Raw genomic sequence first — 19461 nt, 5'->3', positions numbered from 1 at the left:
TACTCCAAGGAGTGTCCCGGCGCTTTCTGACCCATGGCTGAAAAGAGAAAAAGGAAAGCAGGAAACATATCAGTTATTGATTATAGAGCCATGTTTTCAAGGCCTTTCTAAAGGCCAGTAGGTTGGGAATGCGCGCAGCTCGACGGGAAGAGAGTTCCACAGTTTCGGGGCGAGATATTTAAACGAGCGTCCACCTATCCTGACTTTCCTAATGGATGGAACAGTTGCCAGGCCAAGAAATTCAGATCTCAAAGATCGAGATGGCTTGTAAAGGGAAAGCCGTTTCTGGATGTAGTGGGCACCTGCTGAGTGGAGTGCCTTATGGGCCAATGTGAGGGCCTTAAATGTAATCCGCTTCCTGACAGGGAGACAGTGAAGGGACAAAAGCAGCTCCGAAGCCCTAGCATGGCGGGGTAGGCCAAAAATGGCCCTTGCCGCGGAATTCTGGACTACCTGCAGCTTGTGCAGGAGGTAGTCTGGCAAGCCAAGGTAGAGGACATTTGAATAATCGAGCCTGGAACAAATTAAAGCCTGTACCGTCAGTTTCCTGTGAACCAGAGGGAGCAGTGGAAGGAATTTGCGCAGCATTTTTAACAGACCAAAACAAGTACTGGTGAGACCTGCGATTTGGGATTTCAGTGATAAGGTGTTGTCGATTTTAACCCCTAGCTTTTTTGCAACCAAGGAGGAAGAGGAAGGGGGTGACATGCTCACTGGCCACCATTCCTGCCAAGGCGGGTCTACCTGACCGCCAAAGAAGAGCACCTCCGATTTGTCGAGGTTGCACTTGAGGCTGCTTCGCTGAAACCAGTCGAAAACAGCCCGAAGGCAACCACGGATGCTCTCCCCATCAAACTCCATGCCCTTTTTACAGGTGAAGAGCAGCTGGGTGTCGTCAGCGTATGATATGATCTGGGCACCCAGAGACTCAGCCAGCACCGCCAATGGAGTCATAAAGATGTTGAAAAGGGTCGGGCTAAGCACCGACCCTTGAGGAACTCCAACATCCATCGGCGGCACCTCTGCAGAGTACGGGGGTGCCCAGACCACTTGTCGACGGCCCGCTAGGTAAGATCTAAGCCAGCTCAACACCGTCCCCCTGAGACCGACCTCGTGAAGTCTCCACAGGAGGGCCTCATGTGGGACGGTGTCGAAGGCCGCCGACAAATCCAACATCACCAGCATAGCTCTTCCACCTGAGTCGAGAGCTTCCTTGATGGCTTCATTCACTTCCAATAGAGCGGTCTCAGTGCTCAAATTGGAGCGGAAGCCTGACTGGGTAGAGTGGAGTAACCCATGGTCTTCAAGGAAGGAGGAGAGCACAGAATGGACGTGCTTCTCTACGATCTTAGCTAGACTGGGCAGGAGAGAGATGGGTCTGTAGTTGACATGCTTCTCCGGATCAAGGCCAGGTTTTTTCAAGAGTGGAACAACCATTGCCTTCTTCCAGGCCGGCGGGACAGTACCGCTTGTCAGAGACAGATTAAGAACAGGATTAATTAACAAGTTCAGAATATTGGCGTTACTGGCTAGAAAGGTCGCCGGACAAGGGTCCAAAGGAGAGCCTAATTTGATCCTGAGTAGGAGATCCAGAGACGCAGATTCCGATAGAACTGGAAACTCTGATAAAGTAGGACAGGAATCAGAAGAAAAGGACGACGGATTACAGTCTGTGAGGGGTGAACTGAGAGCGGGGGGGGGGGGGGGGAAGATTCTTGAATCAGTTTGATTTTTGTCGTGAAGAAAGTAGCCAACTCCTTTACCCAAGGTTCAGAGAACTTGTGTTGTACTGTACTGGATTTAGGAGAAACAAATTCTTTAACGATGGTAAAGATTTCTTTACAGGAGTTTGAAGCGGACTCGATTCTGTTTTCAAAATAATTCTTTTTAGCCTCCAGAATATCGGCATGATAGGACTTGATGGAAGATTTGTAGGCAGACTTGGTTTCCGCAGTGTATTGCTTCCGCCAGAGTCTTTCGGCTAACTTGCAGTTACGCCGAGTCAAGGCAAGTGACTTTGAGTACCAAGGAGCAGAGCTACGCTTAGTAGATGAACGGGGCGTAGAAAGTGGGGCAAGATCATCAAGCCTCTCGGTCAGCCATTTCTGAAACGTATCCAGGTCCTTCTCCAGATGACCAGATGGAAAACAGGGATGTTCCTGATACGCTTGAGCTAGGCTTTCGGGAGTGATTTTATGATACGGTCTACTGGGGTGCCTAAGATGGTTAGAATTTATGCACAGTGATTTACTTCTGCCCTGAATTAAAAAACTGATCAAAGAGTGGTCCGACCAGAGAACAGGTATGGAACAGGTCTTAATAAGGGGAATGGTGGAAAACACTTGGTCCAGGGTGTGACCTTTATCATGGGTCGCACTCGAGATGTAAGGAGTTAGACCAAGAGGGGCAGTGATGTCCTTGATTTTAATAGCTTCACTGTCTGACTCGACATCCATATGGATGTTAAAATCCCCTAGAACAATACAGTGTTCAACCTTCAGGCAGAGTGTGGTGACAGCAGATTGAAACTCATTAAAGAAGGAACCCCGTAGGCCAGGAGGTCTGTAAATCAGGAGCCCAGTAAAAGATTGATGAGGGGACAGAGTGATGGAAAAGGCGAGCGATTCGCAACCAGAGATAGGTAATGATGGTATAATCGTACAAGCGAAAGATCTTTGAACTACAAGTGCGACTCCACCACCCTTACCCAATACCCTATCCTGTCTGTGAAGTGTATAGTCAGAAGGAATGGCTGTCGCGATATCTGGATTAGAAGACTCGTTGAGCCAGGTTTCCGTAAGCATAAGGCATAATGGTTTTTCTGATGACAACAGCTCAAAGATGTCAAGGGCGTGCCTATGCAGAGAGCGGGTGTTAAGTAATAGGCACTTAAAGTTGTTAGTGGGGAGTACTTGGGACCCCTCCAAAGCCCGATAAATGTTTGGGTACCACCCACAACCTGGACAGCAACCTTTACCGTTATAACGGCGAGGGAAGACCTGCCGACAGGTGGCTGTATTAGTTTTAAAGGATAATAGGTCCGCTGCGGTGTAAGTGAGCCTGAGGCCAGAGCCTCCCGCCGCGCCGTACGCTTCCGAGACCCTGATGGGCGCAGACGGGCAGGACTCTGGCACGACTCCGGCGCAGCTCTGGCGCGTCCGCTGCGCGGAGTCATCCCTGTCTGTTCTTATAACGCTGCCAATCGCGTCACCAGCCCAGCCCGACCCAAGATGGCCGCCAAAACCGGAGCCCTGCCCTCGGCGTCAACACTCAGCCGAGAGCAGGTCCGGAGCAAAAAGGGAGGGGGTGAGAAGTGGTCTAAGGCGCTACTAAGCGCAGGGGGTCTCAACACACCTATTGATCTCAGGTGTGCACGAAGGGCAAAATACGAGTTCCAATTATAAAAACAGTATTTAAAACAAGTGGAAAGGTAAGAGACCTCCCGGCTTCCGCCTCAGGAGGGGGAAAGTGAGTGCTAAGTCAGAATTACCTGCACACTGACACACGTCCCTTTTATGACGCTGCCAATCGCGTCACCAGCCCAGCCCGACCCAAGATGGCCGCCAAAACCGGAGCCCTGCCCTCGGCGTCAACACTCATCCGAGAGCAGGTCCGGAGCAAAAAGGGAGGGGGTGAGAAGTGGTCTAAGGCGCTACTAAGCGCAGGGGGTCTCAACACACCTATTGATCTCAGGTGTGCACGAAGTGCAAAATACGAGTTCCAATTATAAAAACAGTATTTAAAACAAGTGGAAAGGTAAGAGACCTCCCGGTTTCCGCCTCAGGAGGGGGAAAGTGAGTGCTAAGTCAGAGCTACCTGCACACTGACACACGTCCCTATTATGACGCTGCCAATCGCGTCACCAGCCCCTCCCGACCCAAGATGGCCGCCAAAACCGGAGCCCTGCCCTCGGCGTCAACACTCAGCCGAGAGCAGGTCCGGAGCAAAAAGGGAGTGGGTGAGAAGTGGTCTAAGGCGCTACTAAGCGCAGGGGGTCTCAACACACCTATTGATCTCAGGTGTGCACGAAGTGCAAAATACGAGTTCCAATTATAAAAACAGTATTTAAAACAAGTGAAAAGGTAAGAGACCTCCCGGCTTCCGCCTCAGGAGGGGGAAAGTGAGTGCTAAGTCAGAATTACCTGCACACTGACACACGTCCCTATTATGACGCTGCCAATCGCGTCACCAGCCCAGCACGACCCAAGATGGCCGCCAAAACTGGAGCCCTGCCCTCGACGTCAACACTCAGCCGAGAGCAGGTCCGGAGCAAAAAGGGAGGGAGTGAGAAGTGGTCTAAGGCGCTACTAAGCGCAGGGGGTCTCAACACACCTATTGATCTCAGGTGTGCACGAAGTGCAAAATACGAGTTCCAATTATAAAAACAGTATTTAAAACAAGTGGAAAGGTAAGAGACCTCCCGGCTTCCACCTCAGGAGGGGGAAAGTGAGTGCTAAGTCAGACTTAAAGAAGACGGTGATGAAGGCACTCCATCTTCTCAAACATGGATTACTGACTGCCATGCTCTATACTTGGGCACCTCTAAATATTTCATTAGAAAACTCCAGTCCATGCAGAATGCAGCAGCTAGAACGTTGCGGAAAGTCCCCAAATTGTAACTAATCTCTCATCTAATGTGCGGCCTCCACTGGTTGCCAGTGGAAAAGAGGATTTCATTTTAGGCTCTGTGCATAATCCTCAAGGCCCTATACCAAGCTGGCCTGACCTTTTTCCAAAATCAGCTCTCCTGGTATACTCCTTGTAGGAACCTTAGATCAAGCTCTGCGCAAATGATCACTGTCCCAAGAATAAAGAAACACAAATAGAGTGGAAGAATGCTCTTGTACTGTGGGGGAAAACTATGGAATTCCTTGCCTCTTGCCTTACGCTTGCAATCCATCTTACAGCAATTCAGAAAACAGTTGAAGAACTGGTTGTTTTCTCAATAGGCTATAGAGCTACGCCAAAGGTGTGTTCCCAGGCAGAAGTTTTCCTGGTTTAATCTGCATAGCTCTAAGACACCTTCAGGTATTGCACGCTCTATAAAACTATTTCATTAATTCATTATATACAAATATTATTGAAATTTATCAACAATGATTAATGACCAACTGATATTTTTAACAGATTGAGCATGATCCAAATTCAAGACCACAGTTCATTTCACTCCATAAATCTGTATGGCACCTTTCCACAGCAAGTAAAGGGTCTGGGAGCACTAGAGAATCATTTTCTCCTGCATGAGACACCAGAAGTGAACTCAAAATGTAATTTTTTTACTTTTTAATTTCATTGTTATAAACGCCCATACTAGTTCTAAAACATTAATATTGCAGTGAGCAGTAATCTGGCACCAGCATACACAAATATACTCTTGCACAAGTTTAAACAACACCGTATATTACAAGAAGCATGGAGCTTGAAAAGGAGAATCTGTTTGAGTTGCATTGATTATATATTTGAAGTATCGTTCGGACTAGTAGAAGAATCTAAAATCTTCAATAATCATTTGCACAATACACAGTATTGTATAAAACAGTTGTTTTTGGGCACACAAGTTGTAAAGATTTTGAGGTGTACTTGTACACTAAAAGAACTGAAGGAAACAATCTTTTCTGAGCTTCCAACTGTCAACCACTAGTGACGAAAAGTCTCCGGTTCAGTCATTTATTGCATGGAGAAAACATAGTTTCTGATTTAAGAGTTTATAATATGCAGGAGGAAAAACAGCTTAACTAAGTTTGTGTCCTTTTTGCATTTAGAAAACACCTTACAGAATTCAAAAAAAATCCTCAAAAGGATAGCAGGACTGAATGAAAGAGCAAGGAATCACATAGGAAATTGTTGGACTTGGCCCTTATGGCAGGTTCACCCCTCATCTTTTTGCTTTTAATAAATGATCTGTGTTGATGATTTTTGGTCTCTGCGCACTTATTCCCTGTGTCCCAGAGTAAAGTGAATCCTGTAGTTAGGCTGGCCTGCTCTCCCATAGGAATGCATGGGGAATGTCTGTGTCCCTGGTAGTTCCTGATGCGTGGGGAGTGCAGACTCGAATTTGGTATGTGCGAACTCGTGAGAATGAATGCTTCGCAATGATGTATGTGGCATGAGTGTGTCTTGTGCGGAAGTGCCACTTCTAGGAGTTGGCATATTAGTGTAAATTATGCCTGGCATATGATTGGCTGGAGCTGGCTGGTGAGCCTGGCTCCAGGAAGGCTGGATGGGTCTGCCCGGTGGTGAGTGTGAGATTAGCATGTTGATTGCTGGGGAGGAGTGCACCTGTGTCCTGAATGAGGCTGGGTTTTCCCCACACAATGCTGACTCCGCCCCCTGTGGTGCGACTGATGACCCTTGCCCTCCTCGTGAATGAGAGGGGTGGTTGACTCATCAAGGGTACTCCAAAACTAGCTGCGACTGGTTTCTCCCCCACCCTGCACCTACACACAAAGGATTTATCTGTATAAAAAGGGGCTGTGTCCCCTTACAATTTGTTCTCTGCCAGGATCCTGCCTGATGGGGCTGCTGCTGTTGCTGTGGCCAGGAGGACCGCCACTTGGATTGTCTCCCTGCCTGGAGACCCAGTGAGCTGGCTCTGGGCCCAGCCTTGCCCCCTGCCTACCTGAAAGACTTCATTGCTGGACTTTTTGGTTCTCTGTAGCCCTGGGGAGCGGTCTCCCTTGTCCCCAGCGCTGGGAGCGCTTTATTTGTGCCTTTTAGCGCTTTGAGCGCTTTTCCCTGCCTGCCTAGCGCTGAGAGCTTTTTTCTTTACCTATAGCGCTTGGGAGCGCTTTGCCTGCCCTAGCGAGTGCCCACCTTGCTTATTTGTAATTAATTTGCCCCCTGGCAGGTGCCCACCCTGCCAGGGACCTTGCCGCTAATTTTTGTGCTTTTACGCGAGGGAGCCACCCCTCGGTAACTTCATCCCCCGCCTGCCTGCCTGCCTGAGACGGGCCGCCGCGCTGCCCGCGACGACCCAGAAGTACTGCCCAGAAACCGGAAGTCGGCGGGAGCCCACCCCGTGCTCCGGTGGCGAGAGGAAGAGTGCAGGAGGAAGGAACGCGGCCGGCAACGAGGCGCTGGTGGAGAAGAGTCCCGGCAGCGGGGAGACGCCGCAGGGACCCAGCGCGACTTCGGAGCCCCCGCCGCAGAGCCCGGTGAGTGGAAGTGCGGGCGTCTCGAGGCGGCGGCCCCAGTGCTCTGTAAAGGCCCCGTGGGGGCCCGTGCATACTGCTGGAGCGGCCGCGGAAGGCAGCGGGCCGTTCCCCCTTTAAAGTCCAGCGGTGGGGCATATTCTTCTTGAGAGCCCACGAGGCTCTAGCATCTGGGGGGCATTGGCATTTGTCTCTGAGTCCCCCGTGAGGGACTCTAACAACCCCGCATTTTTGGATTAGGAGCCCCGAGGCTCCTGGGGGCAATTTGGGTATTTCGAGCCCCGAGAGGCTCCCGCCCTAAGTGATTTATGAGCCGGAGAGGCTCTGGGGGCATTTCCTTGTTTTAGAGCGCTGAAGCTCTTTAGTGCCAGCATATTTGTTTGAGAGGTTCTTAAGTGCCTATTTGATTTGCGAGCCCTGAAAGGCTCCTGAGGGACACAGTCAGGTGGTTAGAGCCCCGAGGCTCCCACGCTGTGTTGCCCTCACCCTTGTTCTTGAGCCCACGAGGCTCCAACGTTGGCCATCTTTGATCTACAACTGTCCAGCACTTAGTGGACAGTTGCTACATTTAGGCTTGTGTTCTGTGCTGCCTGCGCAGCCTTCCCTGACATTTGGACTCGGGGCATTTCAGCCCTTGCGAGGCCAGTTGGCCTGGGGGACAGTTCTAGTGTTGTGCTACATGCACCCTGCGCATTGTGATTTACTTGCTTATGTGATTCCGGCGCAAATGTTCTACCTGCACCTCTGAATGTGTTTTAATGCCTCATGTGCAATGTATTTTATGTTTCTTCCCCTTTGCTAAAAGTGACCTGCTTAGAGGATTGTTTATGTATTACCTTTGCTAAAAGTGACCTGCTTAGGTGATTGTTTATGTCCCTTCCCCTTTGCTAAAAGTGACCTGATTAGAGGATTGTTTATGTATTACCTTTGCTAAAAGTGACCTGCTTAGGTGATTGTTTATGTCCCTTCCCCTTTGCTAAAAGTGACCTGCTTAGAGGATTGTTTACGTATTACCTTTGCTAAAAGTGACCTGCTTAGGTGATTGTTTATGTTCCTATAGGTCCTGATAATAAGGTCCTAGTTCCCTGCGTGATTTTCCTACAGAGTTTAGGGTTGCGTAGGAGGTATTTACCCTCACCAGTAATTACTGGTTGTGTGCTACATTTACTATTTTGGTGCTACATTCATTATATGTTTATGTGCTAAGTGTTATACCTACAAGTATTATTTCTAAAAGCGCCTACCCCTGACAGTGGTCCATGTGGCCCTGTCCTGTACATAATCCCTTGTAAATTCTGCCCGTGCCTGTTGGCACATTGTAAAGTGTGTGTGTTATCTAATGTGTTTTTGCTATAATATAAAGGCTATTTTTTTTATATAACCTTGTGTGGAGTTTCCTTTGTGGTGGGCCTTGGGTGTTGTTGCTGGGTGCGCGCGCAAACGCTTTACACATCGCCTCTGAGATTAGCCTTTCTGCTCGCGTCACGTTACCTAGAGGGTGAGCAGGGGTGATCTTGGTGTGTAACTCCCTTGCCCTGACCTTAGACATGGTGGTCTCTGACTGACTTTGGCGTGAGCCTTGGCCAGCCGGGGTCCCGGGTCTAACAGAAATGTATTGTTAAATTGATTACTTCATAAAGCAGACAGTAGTTTCAAATACAAAAAGGTTATTGCACGACACTAATATTTTAGAGAATACCTCAAATCCTTACATAATCTAATGAAAAACTATTAGTGGTTTACGCTAAGAAATGCAATTTATAAGCCTGACTGAGCAAAGCTTAAAAAAATATCGTTCAAACAAATGATGTACCAACCTAAGCAAAAAGGGACATGCCCATGATTTTAATGTTGCAAATATGATAATATCACAGGATGGTCCTATGTAGATCACCCGTCATAGATAATCAGCTTTCCATTATATGACAACCCTATTGTAAGCATACTTTGCCATAGAGTAAATGTTACATTGGTAAGACTTTGTGAAAAATGTACGTATGTATTAAGCGACACAAATCGACAATTGAAAGCAAAAGTATGAAATTTAGACTCCTGCAAAACATTTAATAGAAAACGGCATTCCATCTCTGAAGTATCATTTCTGTGAAGTGGTAATCCTGCCTCAAGCTTGCGATATAAAAAGGTTGTTAGTGCTAGCCATCAAGCTTTTCAAACTAAATTCTAGTAGTGCAATCAGTTCCACATTTATATACCTCTTGTAATCTGCTTTAACCCTTCAGGTATTTATGAGCAAAAAGGCACCCATGTGTGTATAAATTTACATCTGATACCTAAGATCAAGCACTTTAATGCAGGTTTTATCATGCTTAACATTTCCTCCCAAATAATCTTCTCTTTCAGCCCAGAGGATTGTGCAGAAGAAGACAATGGACAAGCCATTCCTGGACCTATCCACTTCACTGAAAGATGTGTTGCAAAAAGGATAGACCTCAATATACAAGGTGGGGACAAGTCATGTAATAGCAGAGACACTCTTCTACGTTGGAGTCCGCTCAGTACTGAAAAGCTGGAAGAGGTTGTGAAGGAGGCTAATTGTCTTGCAGCCCAGCTGGAGAAGTGTGCCATGCAGGAAAAAGAAAACAGTCATCTGTTAATAAATGGAAGCAGCTTCTTGAACCAGCCAACACCAGAGGGAAATCCTTTAGTAAAGGTCAGACTATTGCAGGAGGAAAGACATAGTCCCAAAGTGCCACGCAGTCCTAGGAGGGAAACCTTTTTTGTAATGAATAGTCCTTTGAAGGACCTGTTGCCCACTATAGATCTGGAGTCTGTGTCGCCATCGGCTTCACCTCTGAGCAGTCTTCCCTTGGAAAGTCCTTTGCCTCCAAGCATTGGAGAATCTCCATTTCACACTTCACTTATTTCTAGAACTGTTGGTTGCCCTCAGCCATCTGGAAAAAAGATCCAGAAGAAATCCACTCCGAAGCAAACGCCCACTTCCTCCCCGGCCAAGAAAACTACATGTAATCCTAAGGTATGTTAGCAGAAGCAAATCTCAAAGTAGGTATACTGACTATCCGCTGAACTAAATATTCCTTAGCTTTAAACGGCTTAAGTTTGTGTGCACAGCTGTGGTCTCTGAACAATAACCTACATAGCGAATAGTATGAGCACTGACGAAACAGTATGTACATTGTGTTTGGCATTTTATGTGACTGAGATTGACATAACTTTAGTGATTTCTGGATGTTAGAATGGCTGGCTTAGTGGAACTCTGTAAAGAAACCAGAAACCTGTAAGAAACGTAACTTTAAAGATAGGATGAGCATGGCTTCCTAGTAGACCTATTCACCTTCTTTGGCCCTTCTGTTCCATCCAATATGATGTCTTCAAGAATAAACACTTTGTATTGTGTGGGAACATGTGGCAAAGAGCATTCCTTATACTGTGATCTCTGAACAATAACATACAGAGAGGATATTATGAGCACTGAAGAAACAGTATGTACATTGTGTTTGGCATTTTATGTGACTGAGATTGAAATAACTTTAGTGATTCCTAGATGTTAGCGTGACTGACTTAGTGGAAACTCCGTAAAGAAACCTGGAAGAAACGTAACTTTAAAGAAGGTGTGAATGTGGTTACCTAGTAAACCTGTTTTAATAAACAAGGAGAATCCAACTCGCAGGTAGGGTGAAGTGTTCAACAAGTGTTGGAGCACTTAGTGTTTTGTAAAATACCCCTCACACACCAACGGGATGCGGCGTGCTGCGACCAACGACTACGCGGGAGCACTTATAGCTAATGACTATATGTGGTGCATGTGTGTGGGGTGTATTTACAAGTGAGTGGTGGGACGTGGTGAAGGTTTAAAAAGTACCTGGCACATGAGTATATTGGAAAAAAAATGTATTCTAAACTCTGGCTGGTACTATTAAAAGGGTGCAGTGTGAGGTCAAATCTGTTGTATTAATGAACAGGACCTCTGGTGTGCGTCGACATGTTTCGGAGGCAAGCTCCTTCTTCAGGACGGGGGCACAACTTCCCCACCTTAATCACGTATTTCTAGATAATATCAAGATGTATTTACAAAAAAGTGAAATATTAGGCTAAATGTGCCTACAGTGGTCTGCTACAAGCTCAATGACCTGTAGAAAGACAAAAAGACATATCAACTAATGGTTACCCATCTACCGGGTAGTTCAAGCAGGTGCAGTCACCTGGAACTTCACCATTTGCTTTTAATAAGCCCTGTAAAAGAAAAGATACTAACATCACATACAACACCGAAACACAAATACTAGGAGTTACTGGCAATAGTTGTCATACTTATGAAGCATGCTTGCTTGCTTCATGAGCAATAGGAACGTCTGGGGTGTTGCTATTTTTGCAATCTGTAGTGAGAAGTAATGCAGGTGTAAAAGTACATTCTCAGTTACTTAGGAAGTTTGTTCATATGGTCATTTTAGGTTCTATACTCACAGGATCGGGACATAGTAATCACCGCCTTACCCCCACACGCTGCTCCGCTGGAGTGAGGTGATCACAGGGTTTTCGCTATTTATACCCTGTACTTACTTGAGCGGAAATGTTTACATGGCCAAACATGGGTGTTCCGATGTTAATAGTTTATTGAATGCCCTTGTTTGGAACGTCCGATCATTAGTCATACATTTTGCGGCTTGATGTGTCAGAACGGACTTGCGATAGGTGAGCGTTGCTACACACGAGCGGTTGTTTTGTGCGCATGCGCAAGGATCTGGTAGTAATCCTTCGTGCATGCGTGTTGCGTCCTGGCATTCGTTCTCAGGCGGCAGTGGTCCTTTGCGCATGCGTCCTGTCGCTGAGTGCATATTCAGAGACGATGTGTCTCATCATAGCGATGTTTATCAGGCATGTATGGAAGAAACAGATAAACAAACCAAACAAATCCCAAAGCATTGATGGGAGTGTTGTCTTTTGTCATATTGGAAGTGGTACTGGAGGGTTATAGTTATTAAAAAACGATCAGTGAGAATCATTAATTTTATATATATAATAATATATATACATTCCTGCAGCAGGCTTAAGTTCCTTAAGGCGGCAATTCAGTTGGATAGTTGCCCCCAAGGCACCTCATCATTCAATCCTGTTAGTTGGGTGCCAAGGCGGAATACCCATCTTTGTTCTTTTAAAAAGAGACCGTCCTCAGAAGGTAGTTGCTCAATGATTGTCCATTTTAGGTCATTAACACAATGTTGTGCCGTAAGGTAATGTGTGGCCATTTTTGTGGTGCTTTTCTTACAGCGCACGTTGCTTTTGTGCTCATTCATTCGTGTTTTTATTGCCCTTGTGGTCATGCCTACATATTCAAGATTACAGGGGCAGGTGATCAGGTAGACCATGTTTTTAGAGTTACAATTTGTCATCCTCCTTTGTTCCAAGGTTGTACCATTGGGGAACGTTAGTCTTGTGCTCTTCTGAGTGAGATGGCAACTGCTACAGTTCCCGCAGGTTAAATGGCCTTGTACTCCTATCGATGGTTGTATGGCCATGGATGTCGGTTTTGGTCTGGTATGAACCAACATATCTCTGAGATTGCGTCCTCTGCGGTGAGCGAACATTGGTTTTTCCAATTTCAAGTTACCACATGTCAGTATACTCCAATGTTTGTTGACGATCTTAGACACTTCGTTGGACATGGTGTTGTAGGTCGTCACACAAATTGGTCGTTTGCCTTCATTTGGTTCTTTTTGTCGCTCTTCCAGTAGTGCCTCTCTGTTGTTATTCAAATTCACGAGCTCGGTCTCCGACCACACGTTGGTTTTCCTGGATCTAAACATACATGCAGAAGGAGGACATTTGAAAACAACCACCCATTTCAAACCGACATCCAGGAATTGCCTGCTAAGGTTTGATAGTTTTCACCCCCGGCACCTGCGAGAAAACTTACCATACAGACAATTTTTACGCTTAAGGCTCAACTGCACACATGTGTCGGACTTCAGACTACAGGCCAATGATCTGAAAGAAAAACTTAAACTACGAGAATATCCGATCAAAATCATTGATAAAGCGATGAAGAGAGCAAAAAAATAACAACAGAGAGGCACTACTGGAAGAGCGACAAAAAGAACCTAATGAAGGCAAACGACCAATTTGTGTGACGACCTACAACACCATGTCCAACGAAGTGTCTAAGATCGTCAACAAACATTGGAGTATACTGACATGTGGTAACTTGAATTTGGAAAAACCAATGTTCGCTCACCGCAGAGGACGCAATCTCAGAGATATGTTGGTTCATACCAGACCAAAACCAACATCCATGGCCATACAACCATTGATAGGAGTACAAGGCCATTTCCCCTGCGGGAACTGTAGCAGTTGCCATCTCACTCAGAAGAGCACAAGACTAACGTTCCGCAATGGTACAACCTGGGAACAAAGGAGGATGACAAATTGTAACTCTAAAAACGTGGTCTACCTTATCACCTGCCCCTGTAATCTTGAATATGTAGGCATGACCACAAGGGCAATAAAAACACGAATGAATGAGCACAAAAGCAACGTGCGCTGTAAGAAAAGCACCACAAAAATGGCCACACATTACCTTACGGCACAACATTGTGTTAATGACCTAAAATGGACAATCATTGAGCAACTACCTTCTGAGGACGGTCTCTTTTTAAAAGAACAAAGATGGGTATTCCGCCTTGGCACCCAGCTAACAGGATTGAATGATGAGGTGCCTTGGGGGCAACTATCCAACTGAGTTGCCGCCTTAAGGAACTTAAGCCTGCTGCAGGAATGTATATATATTATTATATATATAAAATTAATGATTCTCACTGATCGTTTTTTAATAACTATAACCCTCCAGTACCACTTCCAATATGACAAAAGACAACACTGCCATCAATGCTATGGGATTTGTTTGGTTTGTTTATCTGTTTCTTCCATACATGCCTGATAACCATCGCTATGATGAGACACATCGTCTCTGAATATGCACTCGGCGCCAGGACGCATGCGCAAAGGACCACTGCCGCCTGAGAACTAATGCCAGGCCGCAACACGCATGCGCGAAGGATTACTACCAGATCCTTGCGCATGCGCACAAAACAACCGCTCGTGTGAGCAACGCTCACCTATCGCAAGTCCGTTCTGACACATCAAGCCGCAAAATGTATGGCTAATGATCGGACGTTCCAAACAAGAGCATTCAATAAACTATTAACATCGGAACACCCATGTTTGGCCATGTAAACATTTCCGCTCAATTAAGTACAGGGTATAAATAGCGAAAACCCTGTGATCACCTCACTCCAGCGGAGCAGCGTGTGGGGGTAAGGCGGTGATTACTATGTCACGATCCTGTGAGTATAGAACCTAAAACGACCATATGAACAAACTTCCTAAGTAAGTGAGAATGTACTTTTACACCTGCATTACTTCTCACTACAGATTGCAAAAATAGCAACACCCCAGACGTTCCTATTGCTCATGAAGCAAGCAAGCTTCATAAGTATGACAACTATTGCCAGTAACTCCTAGTATTTGTGTTTCTGTGTTGTATGTGATGTTAGTACCTTTTCTTTTACAGGGCTTATTAAAAGCAAATAATAATAATAATAATAATACTGAGTTTTACAGAGCGCAACAGCTACCTCCGTAGGAAGTGTCCCGGCGCTGGCATGAGCAGTGAGAGTCATAGTGCATGAGAGATGAGATTTATTGCGTGAAAAGCCATGTTTTCAATAGGCTTCTGAAACAAGGTTCAGAGGGTGCTTGTTGGATTTCCTGCGGCAAGGTGTTCCAAAGCAGTGCCGTACTTACGGAAAAAGTTCTACCACCTAAGCGCGCCCTTTTCACTCGAGGAACGTGGAGATGGACCTTATAGCTAGACCTTAGGAGTCTGACCTGAGAATATCTAGGCAGTCGTTTTTTTAAGTAATTTGGGCAGGTCCCATGAAGGGCTCTGTAGGCCAAGGTGAGCGCCTTGAATTTTATGCGACTTGCCACAGGCAACCAGTGTAGCATGCGCAAGTGGGGAGAAATGTGATGTCTAAAAGGGACCTGCCTGAGTAATCTAGCCGCTGAATTCTGAACGATTTGCATCTTTTGCAACAAAAACTTCGGAAGGCCTAAATAGAGGCCATTGGCATAGTCTAGCCTTGAAGTGATTGTGGCGTGGATAATCGTTTTGCGGCAGCTCACTGGGAGCAGCCGGAGAAATCTGCGTAGGCTCCTCAGTTTACCTATGCATCCTCCAACGACCTTCTGTATCTGGGGAGCGAAGGATAGGCCATTATCCCATGTAACCCCCAAATTCTTTGCCTTTATGCTCGGAGATGGTGCGGGACCCATCTCTTCCGGCCACCAAAACTCAGCGGGGGGTGGTCGCTTGAGCCAAAGAAGATCACCTCCGTTTTGCCTGCGTTTAATTTCAGCTTGTTGGTATTCATCCAACAGGCCACGTCGCGAAGGCAGCCCTTACAGTTAGAAAATGCTGCCTCAGAAACCTCAGAGAATGGGAAGACCAGCTGGGTGTCATCAGCGTAGGAAATTGCAGTGACTCCCCAATTGGCAATCAACGTGAACAGCGGGGCCAAGTAAATATTAAAAAGCAGCGGGCTCAGGGCAGAGCCCTGTGGGACCCTGCAGTTCAAACTCCTGGAATCTGAGGAGAAGGTACCAAGAGCCACCTTCTGCGATCTGTTGGACAGATAGGAGTGGAGCCAGCCTAATGCCTGGGCTTGGAGGCCGATCTCAGCCAGGCGTTGTAATAGCCTGTCGTGATCCACCGTATCAAAGGCGGCCGATAGATCCAGGAGCACCAGCATTGCCGATGCTCCTGAATCCAGCGACCACCTGACTGACTCGGCCACCTCGATCAGGGCTCCCGGTGCTGAAGCCGGCTCTAAAACCTGATTGTGTTTCATGCAGAGCGTTACTGTCCTCCGTGAATTTATTTAGTTGCCGCTGGATTAATTTCTCAAGCATTTTACCTGGCGCTGCCAGTAAGGAAATGGGACGAAGATTACTCAAATCTTCTGGGGCCCCGTTTGGCTTTTTTTTCAACGGGAGTATGGTAGCATGCTTCCAGCACTCTGGGAACACTCCAGAAGAAATGGACACATTCCATATGTGCTGGAGAGTAGGTGCCACAAAAACCGCCATCAAACTCCAGTGTTTTGGTGGGCAGGGATCATCAGGCGATCCTGATTTGCAACTGTTAATTGCCTGCATAACAGCATCTCGTGTGATTGGTTGAAATTGGCCCAAAGTTAGTTGCGGCGCTCTATACTCCATGACATCTGATTTAACAGTGCTTACTGCAGGAGTGAAAGAGTCAGATACTTTCAGAATTTTGTTGTCAAAATATTCAGATATAGTATCACAGAGTTTGTCAGACGGAGTCACATCCAGCTCAATACATCTGGGTTTAAAAAAAGACTGCACTATCTTGAACACTTCTTTGCTAGAGTGTTCTGCTTGATGGATGGAGGTGAAGAAAAAAAGTTTCCTAGCAATTTTTATAGATTTGTGCAAAGCGCGGATGGCGGCCTTGTAACGTGCCTTCGCCAAGCTGCAGTAGTCCACCCTCCAAAGTCGCTCTAACTTTTTACAGGCGGACTTCTCCGCCCTCAGTTCCTCAGAAAACCAGGGAGCGGAGGGGGAGTCTCTGCAGGACATAGCCCGTTTAGCTGGTGCAATAGAATTCACCATATCGCCAATCCATTTTGACATAGCCACTGCATCCTTATTAACATCAGATGAGAGTACAGGAGGGTTGTGGGCCAGGACAGGGCCTATGTTTTCAGGGATCAAGCTTTTCCACTGCCTCTTCAGAAAGGAGCGTCTCCCTGTTTTGGGCCCTGGACAAATGGTGAGGTTCCAGGTGACTGCACCTACTTGAACTACCCGGTACATGGGTAACCATTAGTTGATATGTCTTTTTGTCTTTCTACAGGTCATGGAGCTTGTAGCAGACCGCTGTAGGCACATTTAGCCTAATATTTCACTTTTTTGTAAATTACATCTTGATATTATCTAGAAATACGTGAGTAAGGTGGGGAAGTTGTGCCCCCGTCCTGAAGAAGGAGCTTGCCTCTGAAACATGTTGACGCACACCAGAGGTCCTGTTCATTAATACAACAGAATTGACCTCACACTGCACCCTTTTAATAGTACCAGCCAGAGTGTAGAATACATTTTTTTTCCAATATACTCATGTGCCAGGTACTTTTCAAACCTTCACCACGTCCCACCACTCACTTGTAAATACACCCCACACACATGCACCACATATAGTCATTAACTATAAGTGCTCCCGCGTAGTCGTTGGTCGCAGCACGCCGCATCCCGTTAGAGGGGTGCGAAGACCCCGATGATGAAGCATGACACCAAGGGGCCTGTTGGTGTGTGAGGGGTATTTTATAAAACACTAAGTGCTCCAACACTTGTTGAACACTTCACCCTACCTGCGAGTTGGATTCCCCTTGTTTATTAAAGTATCTCTGTGGAGCCAGAATCCAATCCCCATTTGCTCTACTTCCCCCTCTTGTTTTTTGTATACCTAGTAAACCTGTTCACCTTCTTGGGCCCTTCTGTTCCATCCAATGTGATGATGTCATCAAGAATAAATACTTTGCATGGTGTGGGAAAATGTGGCAAAAGCATTCCCTATACTGTGATCTCCTCTAGGGTGAAGTAGATCTGGAAAGAGGGAACTTCTTACTGTCCAACTAGCAGATGACATCTGGACAGTATCTCTTGCCAATTGTTTGGATCATTTCAGGAAGGGGAGGTCTATGGTCTACAGGACATAATTATAAAGCACAACTTATGCTTTAGATTTTTGGAGCTGAAGTAAGTCATGAGTCACAGGAGTAGTCTAGAAATAAAAACGAAGAGGGTCTTAAACAATTTTCTGAATTCCACTAGATTGACCTCCTGGAAGATCATGTCATTCTGTTTATACTGCTATCAATAAAGCACGGTAACTAAACCTGACCATCATGTTTTTGGGAATTGAGAAGCGTGAGTCAAAATCCAATGTGCTCTTGGGTCGAATCCATTAGAATTTGTCAACATTATAAACGTATAAAGTAATTGAAAAATGACTCGCTGTTTTAAAGGAAGCCAATGTAATTAGCATAAAACTGGATTGCTATTGAGGTTTGGACCTGCCAGGTATATTGCGTTGCCTTGGCCCAATCTCGACTGCATCTCAGCATTAACCACAGAAATATGTAGTTAAGCATCAATAAAAGACAGCAAGGTCTAAAACCACTCGAGTTGCCAAAAAACATGTCATGTCCACCTTAGCTGCCAGTGGTGCGGACAAGAGCTTCTTATCTATTTCAATTCCTTAGATGTGAACTAAATCAACAGAAATGTGAGAGGGAGCCCTTTTCTATTGGCCAGGCGAAATTATTAAATATTGCTTATCATCTGGAATAAGTAATAATTCTGATTGTGCAGGGTTTAGTTTTAAGTAATTTTTAGACATTCACCACCTGACATAGGCTAGGGAATTTTTAAGGTCGGGATAAGATAGAGTGGCTGTTTTGTTTATTTTAGAGATATGAGAGATCAACTGTATGTCATCCATATAAATGTAAAAAGAAGAGCCAAGCTTGTGTACAACCAGTGCCGGGATCTCATGTAGATGCTAAACAAAAGTATTGGAGGGACCCCTTGGGTACTCCACATTAGAGTGATTTAGGGTGGGGTCAAAAAGAAGGGCAAAATACTGACTGAAACCTCTCTGCTAGAAAGAAGATAATGTGATCTAGTGCTATTCTTTTATTCCTACATCATGGAGACTTTCTACCAAGATGGTGTGATCCATGCTATAGAAGGGTCCGGATATGTCAAGCAAAACGAGAGCTCCGGCCTCGTCTCTGTCATCAAGAATCATTAAATCATCTAACAAAAAGTCCACCCCAGCCCTTTTCCCTGGTTGAAACTTGGAATCGAGCAGAACATTACTCTGATATATGTGAATTAATGGAAAAAGGAAAACAGAGCAATCATATTGGAAGAAAACGAATAATGGAAAACCAGTTTTAAGGAAAGACAATTACAAAGAAATATAAATGAGTAAAAATATTTAAAGACATTTTAAAAGAAATATAATTTTAAGGAAAAAATCCAAAATTATATTTAACTTGGGTGACGTTTAGGGGTAGTGAGGTTTTTTCTGGATTTTGGGATGAGTGATGTTTATAGGTGATGAGAAGTTTTAAGGGGTCAGTGATGGACAACCGTAAGCGTTCAAAAGGGTGTTTTTAAGGATCAAGAATGAGTGGAGTTTAGGGGCAGAGATGCACTTTTAGGGTTCTAAGATGGGTGGAGTTTA

At 45.8% G+C, this 19461-nt stretch overlaps 1 protein-coding gene across 1 annotated transcript in view; it reads left to right on the top strand.

The window, feature by feature from the left end:
• PSRC1 (proline and serine rich coiled-coil 1) overlaps window positions 1-19461 on the top strand; it is a 317916-nt gene that overhangs the window by 139424 nt on the left and 159031 nt on the right. Inside the window, exon 4 of the mRNA XM_086952027.1 lies at window positions 9513-10146. Within this exon, the coding sequence (XP_086808153.1) occupies window positions 9513-10146 (634 nt within the window). The remainder of the gene's footprint in view (window positions 1-9512; window positions 10147-19461) is intronic.

The sequence above is a fragment of the Lissotriton vulgaris genome, unplaced genomic scaffold (assembly GCF_964263255.1).
Source record: "Lissotriton vulgaris unplaced genomic scaffold, aLisVul1.2 SCAFFOLD_797, whole genome shotgun sequence".
NCBI lineage: Eukaryota > Metazoa > Chordata > Amphibia > Caudata > Salamandridae > Lissotriton > Lissotriton vulgaris.
Note: the sequence above shows the minus strand (reverse complement) of the source record. Positions and strands in the feature narration are given on the sequence as shown.